This window comes from Plectropomus leopardus, chromosome 3 (genome assembly GCF_026936395.1).
Source record: "Plectropomus leopardus strain MGB_pleo_1.0 chromosome 3, ASM2693639v1, whole genome shotgun sequence".
Taxonomy (NCBI): Eukaryota; Metazoa; Chordata; class Actinopteri; order Perciformes; family Serranidae; genus Plectropomus; species Plectropomus leopardus.
The window spans coordinates 9779540-9794289 of record NC_142178.1 but is presented as its reverse complement, the minus strand read 5'-3'; the positions used below and the strand labels follow the sequence as shown (position 1 = coordinate 9794289).

Below are 14750 nucleotides of genomic sequence, written 5' to 3'. Positions count from 1 at the left end.
ACTATCTCTGCTGCTTTCATGTTTTCGCCTTTCTTTCACTAAACCCTCGTGTCTCTCTGTGGAGCCCCTTCTCTGTTTTGTTCTCATTCTGTCAAGTGATCTTTCATCACCCCCATTTTCCAGCTGGTTGGGTGCAGTCTGGTTGCTTACCCCATTTACTAGTGAGGGGAGTCCATGGTCAGCAGTCCCCCTCTTTCCACCGGCAAAACCCTCATCCACTGAAGTCATCCACTGTTCCCTGCTCACTGGGGTTAAGTCCGTTGTCTTGGCTCACACACAAACACGAACACGCCACACACAGGTGTTCCCTTCAAAGGGAAGAGGAGGAGGAAGCGTCGGGATAGTCCAAAGGGTGAGTCTCTGTTAGTGGTATAGTCCAAAGAGAGGCAGAGGAGAGGAGCAGGATGTATCTTTCACTTTAAAACACTGCACCGGCTGCCTGGCTTCTCCTACACCGATAGAGACTGCCTCTCTCTCTCTCTGTAACACACACACACACACGCACACACACTCACAGACACAAGCACAGACTCTGCACCTCACACACTCACACTCTTTCCCTCTCTCGCTGACTGGTTCGCCGGCTGACTTGCATTCACACAGTGAGAGCTCAGATCAGGCAACAGTTGTTGAATTCATGGCCCCTCCTCTCCCCCCACCCTCCCCTTTGCAGGCGGTTGCTTAGCAACTGGCTTCTGTGGGCGGGGCCTGTGAGAGTCCTCACATTGCTGCACACTCTGCTCTCGGCTGCCGCCTACTCAGGCTATATTTGCATATCAAGCCCTGCCTGCCTCTGTGTCTGTCTCTGCTGGGGAAGAGGCCAGTGCTTGTGTGGGCCGTGGAGAGGGGGAGGGAGGTGATTGTTGTCACTTAAACTGAAACAGTTTGTCTTCAGTGATGCAGCAGATTCCACAAGATGGGTCAAAAAGAAAGACATACTGACTGGTCACAATGGGGAAGGAGAAAAGGAGGGAGGAAGCATTAGAGAGAGAAGTGACGGCAGAGCAGCTGGAGGCATTTGTTTGTTCACTTCTCTCAGCAAAAACTGTCAAATGAGTTCAGAAAATTACTAGTGTCTGCAATTTGTCTAAGACAAACAGGAGAAGACACCAATTAAACTGTGACATTACAGTTTTGAGCTTAGAAAATGAGTCCATTAATCGATTAGAAAGTAATTCAGCAAATACTTCAATGGTGGATCAATTGCTAATTTTTTTAAGAGACTAGAATTACTACCTTGGCGCTGTATGCCTCTGCGATCCAGTCAGTTCACACTTACAGTTTACATCCATGAGAAAACATGGATGCTTCACACACATCTCTCCCCTCACACACACCTCTCCTCAGTCAGTTTCAAGGTGGGCACCCAAGATTACTGTCACCAATTTAGCATCTGACCAAATGTCTCGCTCTCTGTTCCTGAGTTATGTTTGTTGATCAATGGCCTGAAAAGTGTTTTTGCAGAACATTATGATGTCACAATGATGCTGACCTTTGACCTTGTGGATATAAAATGTCATCACATCATGATGGTGGTCATAAAAACAAACAATTTGAATATGCCAACTTCGGTTTTGAAAAAATGTGAAGATGATATTATTCTTCTGACATTTTGTGGACAATTAACTGATTAACCGAGAAAATAACTGACAGATTAATCCATAATGGAAATAATCTTTAGTTACAACTACATACAGCATTAAAATAACAAAATTCCACTCACATATCATTGTATAAACTGTACCCCCCTCATCTCTGACGTAAACTCCCTCCAGTCCAGTTACTTTCAATCCAAAACAAAAGGACATATTGGTATGGTTAGTTGAAACTTGAGTTAATCCAGTGTAAGAGACTTACATGTTTGCGTTTGATTTGCAGGATCATGTGAATCAAAGTGGGGAAAATCCTCAAATCTTTGATGAAACCCTTTCAAAAATGCAGTGGTCAGTTTATATGGTGGCATATTTTGTGGCTCCTGGAAAGCTGACATATAAAGGATACAATGTATTGTGTTGATGTGATAATTGAGAAATAATGTGCCAAAACTCCAAGTCTTCAGATTTATAAGAGATGATTATCATTATTTATTAATCTGTGAAACTGGCAAATAAATACATAAATAACATATCAGTATTTTTATAATTTAATGTGCTTATGAATGGGAACTCCAAAGTCCCTTTGCACGGACCCCTTAAAAGGGCAAATCTATTTTTGCTATGTTAATTTCACAAAAACAACTTTTATTTTTTTCTGTCACTTCTCCTACATGTCTAAATAATTTCACAGAACTTTGGTTCTTTTGGATGTGCCCTCAAGTAATCTACTGCTCAAATAGTCCACTGAAGTTTTAAATAAATGTAAGGAAATATATTCTGAGTGGGCTCCCCATAATGTATACCATTAATTCTTTTTCAACTCTTATCTAAGATCCCCAGGGCATTTCAATCATTCGTTCAGCCGCCACTCCATGCTTTACCCGTCACTTGTATCTTTAAAACTGCTCCTACTCGAGTTGGATGCTGACCAGACTCTCTTATCAGAGTCAGAGAAACCACTTGGCATCAGCACTGAAGAGTCCAGTTTCTCCTAATTAGAGCTCCAAAAATGTGATCATCGTGTGCGTTTTTATTGTTCAGGGATGTTCATCTCTAGTGAGGCTATTCTGCAGTCAAAATCCATCTTGTTTTAAAGACTGTTTGCATCTTGTTAGCATATTGAAAAGATGAATATGGCTAGAGTGTACTGGCTCTGATGTCATATGATTATAATTTTAAAACAACTTTACATCCCCAGAGGACCACAAATGAAATGAGGAGCATATGGACATCACTGTGATATGACAACAAAGTGCTGTTAGATAGCACCATAAGCATCCTTTAACGACCAGTATGTCTGCATCCATGTGCAGCTATACATTTTTCACAAAGATAATAAGATGACCTGGATTCAGTCAAAATGCACAAAGCAAGACAGACAGAGGACAAAGTCTCATTTCTACAAAAAGGTGGACATTCTAATTCTTACATGTATATGTATGTGTACACTGATCAGTCACAACATTCAAACCGCTGTCAGTGAAGTGAGTAACACTGATCATATTGCATTGTCTCGATACAATGCAATATGCTGTTGGGAAATCTTGGGTCCTGTCATTCATGCTGATGTCACTTGACACCCTCAATCCATCCAACCACCACTGCAGACCAAGTATATACCCCCTCATTCTGCTCACCCAACACAAGAATGTACGATACACAAAAATGGCTTAGGACATGAACGTGACAAAGAGCTGAAGGCCTCGACCTGGCCTCCAAATTCCCCAGATCCAAATCTGAAGAGCACCTGTGGGACGTGCTGGTACCCCACCTCGCAACTCACAGGACTTAAAGGATCCGCCACAAACGCCCTGTTGACAGACACCTCAGGTCACCTCAGAGGCCAAGTATCCATACCTCGACAGGCCAGAGCAAAGTCTGATCCACGGAGGCTCCACCGTGGATATGGTACTTGGTCTGCGACAGTGTTTGGGTGGGTGGAGAACATCATGTGGCATTCACATGACTGCCAGGACCCAAAATTTCCCAGAAGAACACTGTATTGTAACAAGACGATTCAGGTTGTTCTCAAAAACTGTTTGTATGTTTTCCTACAAAGACTAATGCGCCCAAAGCCGTACATATCCACTGATGGGAGCAAACCAGGAAGTGGTTCCAAACAGTCTGTAAGGAGGTAGGTTGGGGCAGTAGATTGTCACAAAAATGCAGACTTTCGCTTGGATCATGTTTTCAGAACTGTGTAAACTTTAAGTGAACTTTGTGTCATTTTAATTCGTAGGATATTATACGAAAATGTTCTATGAGGATACATGAAGATGATCAAAGTTATTCACTTCAGGTGAGCCTGTATTGTCTCTTTTGTTGACGTGGGGATGCCATATGGTTACTTTGAATCTCTTCTGTTTGTTTTCACTCTGCTCTGTGTTTGTTTACATAGAACAGCTTATCACAAGATTATCTTTCACTGCCAATAAGTTCTCTGATATATTTCCTATATTGTTGCATTTTTCTGCCTGACAGAACAAGCCTCTATTATGATCCACTCGCTCATAATATTGTCATCTGAGAACATCCCGTCCTCCCATATTACTGTTGTCCTACTTATATTTGAAGGACCTGTTCCCCATGCTGTGGAAACATAAATCACACACGCTGCTGCCACCACAATAAATCCCCTTCGGTCTCTGTGCCACTTGAAATAAAAAGAGAAGGATAATAGTAAAAATAGTTTCTTTGTTGTTGTTTTTTTTTTTGTCTGTATGCTATTTTTGTGCATTTAAAAAAAGAAAATTCTATACATTCTGGCTGTTTAAAGAAAAAGCCATATACAGTTTGTTTTTAAATTATATTAACCTTTACTGTCATTATAATGGTAATAAAATGTTATATGTTCGGAGTCTGTTGCTGACTCTCTGTTTGTGTGTTGTTAGCTCAGGTTTCACCACTTCATACCTTGTTCTAGTAACTGGACTCAGCAAGTAGCCCCTGGCAGGAGCTGATGTCAGCTTAGCCAAAACTTAATCCTGCTAAAATTACAAGGAAATATCAGTGAACTTATTACTCTCTTGCTATGTCTCTCTTTCTTCCGCCCGTTGACATATTTTCACTGTTTCGGTGTTAATTTCATGACTCATACTCTGCGTGCCAGCCGGTCTCTATGTCTAATATTGTATGCATCAAAGAGCCAAAGATGCTTGATATATACTCTCACACTGATGGAGTGATGAGAAGAGGAGGGGGAGGTGGTGAGAAAGATGAAGAGAAGGACAGAGATATGATCCAGTCGGATGGAAGCCGAATAAAACCTAATTATGTGGAAAGGAATGCGCCCTTCCTACCGTCTCCTTTCTCTCTCTCTCCCTCCTGCTCTCTTTCTCCTTCACTCTTAAAAGATGTTGGCAGTGGCTCAGCCAATGGCCTGTGGCTATTTGTTTATGTGCAATTTGTTAGAGGGCTGGCCCCTTTCCCCCTTTTCAAAGAAGCCATTTACAATTCTATTCATGTCTACCTGCCTCATTCAGACGGCAACACACAGTTATGGACCAAGGGCCTGGTTTTCACTACGTGCTTTCACAAAGTGTTAACACAGTTATGCTAATGCTATTCAGAGAGGAAAACACATTATTACGATACTTTCTATAGTGATGTATTAAACGGATAAGGGTGAGTAGCAAAGGGAGAGATGATACTTGGGAAATCTACATTATACTCTAATAGATGAATGGACATAGGGTTAATGCAAACACATGGACACCCCTAAGTGCATTCACACATACAGTAGTAATACAAAAAAAAAAAAACCTAACAAATGTGCGTGTTGCAGGGTTCAGCTGAAACAGCTCTGTGGGGATTCTCAACCAGCTGCTGGGGTTCGCAATGCAGCAAGACGAATGACAGAGGGGAAGAGGGTGGGGCAAGAGAGACTGATAGAGGGGGAGAGGAAAGCAGAAGAAACTTTCAAGAAATGAACGATGCAGGGATACTACCAACCCACTGCATATTTGGGCCGAGCGCTGCCATCGCCAGAAACTCTGCTGCCACTTCTTGTGGCCAAAAAAGTTCAAATGCATGCCCAGATTCACAACATGCATTCATGCACTGCAAAATTAAATGATTTCTCCAGCCTACTGAAGTCCATTGGTGCTACTGCCTCCAACAATTTCCATAAACCCAGTCTGAATCATGGCACGGGCTGACTAGTGGACCATGCCAGTAACAGAATTGATCTTTTATATGACTTATAATTTCTGGCATAACTGATAACCACACACAATTTAACATGTTGCACTTTAGATGCCATAATTATCCTCTATCGTTACGAAGAGTTGGGGGTTGACATTTGTTTCAGAGCCTAAGATCTGACAACAAGCACTTACTAGGAATCTTTGTGAAATTCACTATAATGATAATGTAGGCGGTGAGAGGAGGGGGTCAGACACAGTGCGAGTGAGCAAATCAGTGTGCGGAAAAGTGAGACATGGAAAAGAGTAAAATCTGCACTACTATTCTGCTGCTATTTTGAGTTTACATGGCTTGACAGAAGAAGTAATAACTAAGTTTCAGGACGTGTGATGGAAAAATGGAGACAATAATTTTAACAAGAGGGGAAGATACATGAAGAGAAGGTGAAAATATTTAAGTCAAAAGAGGAGAATGACAGCAGAGAAATACATTTATGCATTATGAAATTTATATTTAGTTACACCATAACAGGAGTCAACAGAACATGTGGTTATGTTTAGGAACGAAACCACACTTTGTCATGGTTAGGAAAATACTTTGATTTGGCTTGAAATAGCAACGTCTCTCTAAAAAACAGCCACAATCTCTGCTGGAAACACAGAGACATCTTGCTAAATAAAACAACTGCATTTGATGGCACATTCGCTACTGGAAACACAGCAACACCTTGCTAGAAAAAAAACGCATTTGGTGACACAATTGCCGTTGGAAATGCAGCTACGTCTCACAAAGAAACCCCACTGCTTTTAGTGGCACTGGAAACACAGTGTCAGCATGCCAAAAAATACACATTTTTGGTGGCACAATCATAGCTGTAAATGCAGTGATGGTCCTTAAAAAATACATGCTTTTGATGGCATAACCGCTGCCATAAATGCAGCAATGGTGACTAAATAAAACATGCTACTGCAAAAGCTCACTAAAAAACACCCTCTTTTGATGGCACAATTGCTGCTGGAAATGCAGTGATGTTCAGCAAAAAGTAAAAATGTGTTGTTTGTTTCTTGTTGTTTGTTGTTAGTCTCGAACAGTACCTTGCAGTGGTCTGCAGCTTGGTAGCTGTCATGGTGAGGTGTAATCCTATCTACCATCCCCTCCACCTCCCAATGAGAAAGTCAGCTCATATACACGTTAATTCAACTACGTCACTTTAGAAACATCAATATGATAGTTTGAAATTCACAAATGTAACGTACCCATGGTTTGCAAAAACGTATGATGCCAACATTTTCTTCTGCTGGCTGGGCTGTGTGTAGACTGTATGACATACAAAAAAGTTGCAAGCAAGGATAGTAGAGTATTGCATTACCTGCATGGCTTCAACATTATCTCCTGCTACTGCAGATCTATTAAAAACAAATATGTTGTCTTTGAAATATGAACCATAGTCATAACAAGGTTTCAACAGCTCTCACAGAGTTGTACTTAAGATGAGATATAACTGCGAATCAAGTAACAGTGAATAGTTTGAAGGATTCCTGCAGGTCAAATAAAGAATAACCCACTTCAGGATATATATCAATCTCTTGGTGACTATAGGGCTGTAACATGAGTGAAACCAGGCTACTGGGTTAGTTTTGCCTGCAGGGAAAACTCACACGCAGCTGTAGAGGTATCGATTGCAGTTCACATGGTGAGAAGGCATCTGCTTATGGAAGCACACAATGTACTTTGACACAGCTATGAATGACAGACAAGTATCCAGAACATAATATGATTTATACTTCACTCAGAGAAGTATGCACTTTAGGATGCTGTGTACACACACATACTGTGAGAGTATATTGTATGCAGCAATGATACAAATCATGGTGTAATTGAGCGCACCACTGCAGTGGAAACCCATTTTTTCTGAATTCCCTAGTCTTTGCAAGTGCAAAACAGATACCTTAAGATCTAAGACAGAAAATAATGCAATGTTTTTCAAAACGTTCTCTTTGTTTTCCTTTCTGTTTAGCGCAAATTGTATGTTGAGTTTTGACTTGTTACCAGTTAACATCAGCTGCTGGGTGGACTTAAAGACCTCAAGCTGCATATCAGAACAAAGTGTGTTATTTCAAATTGCCATGTGGGTACAGATAAATTGACGGACTGATGTGTCTATCTTTCCATGTGCAAACTAAAACAGGCTGTGAGTCACTTTCATCCATTTGCCTATATTGGCAAATGCACTGCTGTGTTGAGCTGATGTTTGCTATGTTAACAAGAGTCAAGAAATAAATCAGTGGAGAAAAGAGACGTAACCAACACAGAGAATCTTCTCTGACAGTATGCTGAGTGGGCCTGGCTAGTGTCTGACTGACAACAGATGAAAGCCTAATGATCAATACATGACCAGACCATCCATCTATCAAATCACTACCGGACCACTGGGACAGCGAGGGACAGAGGGATCAATGAGGAAGAGAAGACGACAAGTCTGATTAAACACAGTAGTGGGGGGGGGGGGGGAAAAAGACAAAAATTTAAACGACAGAACACTTAAAGTTTTCTACAAAACGCAAACAATTATATCAGAACCCTGCTGTATTTGTAGCCCACAACTGAAGAAGAAGTGCTACAGACCTTCTGCAGGATGTTCAGGCTTTAATGGAGCTTTTCACTTCCTCTTTTAAAAGGTTACAGTGGGTAGAAAGGGTTGGTGTGAGCTGAACTGAAACAATGCACCCAGACAATAGCTGCTAATTAGCTTGACAGACAGGAGGGAAAACGCTGAACCATGAAAGGAGTTATTGACCAAGGTCATGGAATATAAATGAAAAGAGGTGAACGAACACAGAAGATGCACACAAAACAGGCACACTGTGGGCGAGGAATCTGAATTCTTCGAGTGGGACCAACAGACAGATTAGCTGTATTTTAAAAGCCTACACTGTTCACAAACTTGCTTTAGTCTTTCATCCTTAATGGACACATGAATTCATTTGCGGTCATACAAAGACTGCTGCCATTTTCACAACTTTGTAGTACTTTACAGCTGTTGGAAAGTGCCAACAACAGACACATTGTACTAAACCACATTCATGTACTGTAGGAAATTAAAGAAATACATACGTAAAAGAATATGACTAGCTTCAATTCATCAAAATTTACTATGTTTGTGGATTCCTGGCTCACAGTGAAGTAGAGCTGCAACGATTAATTAATTAGTCCATCCAAAGAAAATTAACTGCCAACAATCTAGTAATCCCTTTAGATAATTTTTCCAAGTAATAATGTCAAAGATTTGCGGGTTCCAGCCTCTTGAGTGTGAGAATTTTCTGCTTTTCTTTGTCATTTATGATTAAATCTTTAATCCAATATGAAGCTTATTTACTTCAAGATCAGAACAGGACACCAGCAATGACCCATGCAACATGTGATGAGTATCATTTATTTTTATCTGCAGTGTGTTATTCTATAGTATAGTTACAGTTGCCCAAGATAAGCTGTGCAGCAGTAGTTTGATGGCAAAACAGGATGTTGGCCGTGATAAACATTTACACCAAGATGATTCTTTTCTTTCACTTACTATTCTCATTTGCGTGGAAAAAGGATTTGAGCCAGCTGTGAGGTGACTGCATTTTTGTGCATCACCCTGTTGTGACACTGCGGAGAATACAGTATTTGCTGAAACACCTGTTGAAACAGTCTGTGCAAGGGTTTAACTTCCTTTATGGCTGCACTGTGACTCTGAGGCGGAGGCAACGTTTAGGTGTGAAATTGCCTTGTTAACTTGCTACATACGCTGATCATCAGTCTGTCGCCTCACAGCTGGAACAACTCCATGCCAGAATGTTACATTATGTTCATCGTAGAAAGTGGTTACACAAAATAACACCATGCAACTATGTGCAAAACAAAAATGTGATTATACTAAGCTAGACTAAAAAGTAATATTTAGCTGCCATTTTCTCTAAATTCAAAACAGTGCAGTCCCCTTTAGGTTTATGGCCTTTTAAGCAATTTCCAGTCATTTTGGTGAATCAACCCCCAAGTTTGGTGCAACGCCATAACTCCCACTATGAGTGGGAGTGTGCGTGCCTATATCTGTGTTGTTTATGAAAGAGGGGAGAAAGCGAGAGAGAAAGGGAGAGAAGGAGGAGGCAGCCATCCAGAACTGAGCTCTTGTGACAGCTTTTCTATTCAGTCCGCACATCACAGGAAAATCAGCGACCTAATTAAACAAACAGAAAGAGAATGCGGGAAAGAAACAGAGAGGAAAGATGAGGGGAAGAAAGAGAAAGTGATGCTGGAGGAAAAAAAAAAAAGATGTGTGGACTGATCGGAAGCTTGTGAGAAAAACAAAGGAGAGAACGAGGATCAAAGAAACAGAAAAATGCAAAGAGAGGGAGGTTATGAGAGGATCTAAAGAGCTTGTGGAGAAAATCAATGATTAAATCAGGCAAAGCCCAAATAAAACATGAGCAGCAGAGTAGAAAGAAAGTAAACGAAGAAAATGGAAAGAGGGCTGGTCACAGGGGTGGTGAGGAGAGGTGCAGTGTTTTACACACTGGCCTTGAAATAAGAAATGCTGGCTCAGATCTGGGGGCAGAGAGAGAGAGAGAGAGAGAGAGGTTGGAGGACAAGAGTGCTGTTGCAAGCAATTCAGTTTATCCACTTTGAAATGAGGGAGACAGCTTCTGGACACTAATTATGGATAACAGGAAAGACAGACGGACAGCAGAAATTTAGCCACACCTCTGGTCAAGGCCAGGAGGAATGACAGTTTGCAGTACATAATGTTAAAAGTTTCAGTTCTGATTAAACTAAAGACATTTAAACAAAGTTTTGAGCTGGAGTTTGTTACATTCCAAATTCTACATTTGACAGAAATAGTTTAATTTTTACTGTAAATGCATATCGGTTCCAAATATTGGATATTGGTCTCATTAAGTACTAATAATCGGTATCTGTATCTGCCCTGAAAAACCAATATTGATCGACACCTACCAAGAAGACCCGGTAGTGGTGCAGTTTCCTGGCTGCAGTCCTTGCTGGGCCAGCAGCAGAGCATAAACGGGGGAAAAAAACCCTGGAAAAATCCTCACAAGTAAAGAGAAAAAAGCAGACTCTGCTGGACACCAAAGCCAGACCAAATGACAGGGAGTGTATCCTGTTGGTCACACTGATTCAGAGATCTGACACTTTCATGCATAGCATCATTTAGATTCAGTCTGACAAAGGCACAGTGCAGTCTGTGCAAGTGACTGAGTGGGTCATTTTTGGTGGAAATGCTTCTTGACACATTAATTGTTGGTGTTGAACTGCCACTATTGTATTAAATACAGTACAATTACTCATTTCAGCTTTGATGATGACAAAATTATGTGTTTTTATCATATATTCACTGTGTAGACAGTTGTGATTTGGCATTTTTCATAGAAACATGTATGTAGAAATATATCTGCAGATCCATGTCGACGTTTGCAACAACATAGATGATATACATGCACAATCTCTTCACTGTGTTCTGCTGAGTGCTGTCACACTTCCTTCTTGATTCTTTGCAGAAAGGACAGAGTTAACAGCTTTGCCTGTTTGCATGTTGTGTGAGCTGCACTCTGTTCTATCGTGCACAGAATGATGAAATAGACACCCAGACAGGAAGAGTTCTTTGGAAATTAACAGCTAAAAGTGACGGCAAAGCATTGTGTTAAAAGGGGTGTCATCAAAATGCGAAGGGCCAGCAGAGATCACCCACGCACACACTGAGATGGACAGTTGGGACAGAACAGCTGCAGAAGCAGATAAAGGACTGCAAAGACTATCTGTATGCATACAAGTCCTTCTAATTCAATGGCAAAATATGTCTTTAGTCCATGCCCTCGAGAATGACACATTTTCTGATCCAACACCCCCATCAGCAGGACAACAGAATTTCTGAGTGCCTTCCAAAACAGTTTTTTGACATGACAACATTATGGTTAAGGTCTGATTAAGCTTAAGCCTCGGACATACTTTCTACATTCCATGTAATGCTGCATACCAGTTGCATGTATGCGTTTCAGTTCATACTACAATTTCAGATCTGCATCGGCCTGGCATTCCTCACATGCCCATTTCTCCAGGTGTTCAAGGCCATTTGTCTATCTTTGTATCACTTTAAAGACAAATTATATAAATGTGGCAAACTTCATCTTCATCTTGGGAGACCAGCTTTAGGTGTGTTTGCCACCAACTGGACTGGAATGTGGCATAAGACATAATCTTTTGAAACTGGAGCATGTGCAGTTATCGCGCTTGCTAAGTATCAAGTCCAAATGGTCACAAATATTTGGCTGCACATGGATGTCTGCAAAGGAGTCAGTGAAGACCCTAGTGAACATCAATGGATGACAATGTTTACGTCACGCATACCAAAGTGGACCCTTGCACACGCAGACAGAATGAAACAGGCTTTAAGGAAAACACAACTAGGTTAGATTAATGTACAGATCATTTTAAGAGTTAAAGTACGTATTTAAGTTTAGGGAAATGTGGTTTGGGTTAGAAGTACTACAGGGGGTTGAGGGACATTTGTTGCCATAATTGTAATAAAAAACCTGGGGTTAAAGTCGGGAAAAACTGTAATCATGCTTGGTCATGTCAGTGAAAAATGGGGAATGAACAATGGTCTCCCTTGTTTAAGTCCAATATTTCGTTGACCCAACCATCCATGCCAACTTTGTCACCCAGTAACAATATTACCTGGCCTCATTCTCTGTTTCCATCATTATTACTACGGCTTTGTCACTTGAACATCAACGTGTTACTTTTCAGCACTTACTGAAATAACAGATGCTGCCATTTTTCTTGGGAGAACAGTCTGGTTTATCTCTTTTAAACACACTAGTGCTCTTACTGTCTCAGCAACAAGCTGAGGCATAAACCGCTGCATGTTTTATTGTAGTTAAGGTACAATTATGCTCTACTTTTCTCAGAAAGTGTACAATACAGCTCTATTTTCTCCATCTGGCAAATCATGATAGATTGAGAAACTTTCTGCAGTCTGGATATCTATGGACAGAATTTATTAGCTTCTCTGTACGTAAGCACACAGAGATAAATGCATGTGGTACGTGTGTGTGTGTGTATGTGTGTGTGTGTGTGTGTGTGTGTGGGTGTGTGAGCACGTGTGAGTGTGAGTGTGTGTGTGCATGTGTGTAAAAGCTCATGCTTCATGTTCTCCATCCAGATGCTCCCGGCAGGAGGTGACCTCTGTGCACTGACAGACGGTCTGGACCTGTGGCAATGCATGCACACTCACACAGTGATAGAAAGAGAGACTTCAAGCCTCCCCAAAGTCAGAATAAAGTCGCATACAGAGTAACTAGTAAAAGAGGAACGGCAGAAATAACCACCACGAAAACCACTTTCTTCTTCTACTTCTGCTCTGACTCCAGCATCGCTCGTCACATTCATCGCAACTCTCTTCCAAATGCTAATTCACCTCACAACACTGCCTCGAGCTTGAAATGCAACGTAATGTAATATTCTCATATCAGCAATATGAATGCTGCTATAAAAAGACTTTAAACACCTTTAGTGGAGTTTGTAACTTGTTCAATATTGCAACTCTGTTTTGCATAACAGAAGAAACAGCCTTGGGACACACACATACACATCAACATGGTGGGTGAGGTGACACGCCAGTGAAAAGCATCATTTATCAGAAAGTTAAAAGAAATTTTTTTGTTTCGGTGTGTACTGATGATAGGTGGTGGTGTGGTCAACAACACAGAAAGTATGAATGCATTAATGCAAATAAAATACTGTAAGAAGGCTGAGAGGGAATATGTGAATGTACATGTACAGTGCAAGCATGCATAAACATTAAACTGGGGAATTTAACAACAGCAATGAGAGCCAGTTATGTATAAGACAATGGTTTTGCTAGTCAATGAGATCACGAGGAAAGGCAACTTGTATGGGCATGTGTGATGGAGGGAGAGAATGAAGGAGGGAGAGAAAGAGAGAGAGAGAGAGAGAGAGAGAGAGAGAGAGAGAGAGAGAGAGAGTCTCAGGGTGAACAACTGATGTTTCTGTTCATTAGCAGTCCTCCCTTATAGCTGCAGAGTTACAGGATAATCATGTCTGCTTGGTGGCGGTGTGTCCTTGACTGTCATTGGTGGGACTCTGGTGGGCCTTGTCTCTATTCCAGACTCTGTGTGTGTGTGTGTGTGTATGTGTGTGTGTTTGTGTGTTTGTCTGTCTGTATGTGTATGGAAGTCTTTCAAAACTTTAATTAACAACTAAGCCACACACACTGGTGCCAAAAACTGGTAGGCTGCAATGCTTATGCTCTTCCAAATCAACAAAGTGTAATTCCCTTCCTTCCCAATCAGCCTATTGTTAACACATTTCCTGTCCTGCAAGAATCTGATGTTAAACTGAGACAATTGAAACAGTAATGTGTGCCATAATCTGAATTAAATGTTTTTTTAATGGCAACATGAATCAGAAAGGAGGAACCACTAGAAATGGTTGCAGCCACAAGCACCTTGTCCTATTTTCACCAGGATGCCTCGCTGTGTTTTCTTTATTGATACCATCCATTGATCGCTCTCTGCTAGAACAGTTAGAATTCTTTCTGCAACTCCACAGTATTGGGCAGACTGGCTGCTTTTCTCAAGGGCATTTTGGAGACTTCTGCAGCACTGTGATCGATGGGCGAAAAATTGAGCATATTTTCCACACAGGTGCATAACAGTTACTGTTTTTTCATGTGATCACGTTTTTCTTCCCCAAAGTCTATCAATGCATACTGTTTCTGTGCTTCAATAGTCATTTCAGCCCAGAGATACACATAAACATAACCTACTATCTTATGTAGGTTATGTTTATATGTTGGATAGCTTCAAAGGGACAGTTCAACCCCAAATCAAAGACATATTTTTCCCATTGTAAGCTGCCGATTGCTGGAGATATCAGCCGTAGAGATGTCTGCCTTCAGCGGAGGTGCCAAAAAAAATAATAAATTGAAAAATAAAA

The 14750-nt window shown here is 41.0% G+C and overlaps 1 protein-coding gene across 4 annotated transcripts in view; it reads right to left on the bottom strand.

Moving 5' to 3' along the window:
* The window catches only part of rab11fip4b (RAB11 family interacting protein 4 (class II) b), a 77555-nt gene that overhangs the window by 39661 nt on the left and 23144 nt on the right, over window positions 1–14750 (bottom strand). The window contains exon 1 of one of the 4 annotated variants that reach the window (XM_088075547.1): window positions 151–607. The exons of the other annotated variants lie outside the window; for them this stretch is intronic. Coding sequence (XP_087931673.1) covers window positions 151–228 — 78 coding nt within the window. The 5' untranslated portion in view covers window positions 229–607. Of the gene's footprint in view, window positions 1–150; window positions 608–14750 lie in introns of those variants that run through there. 4 annotated transcript variants of the gene reach the window in all.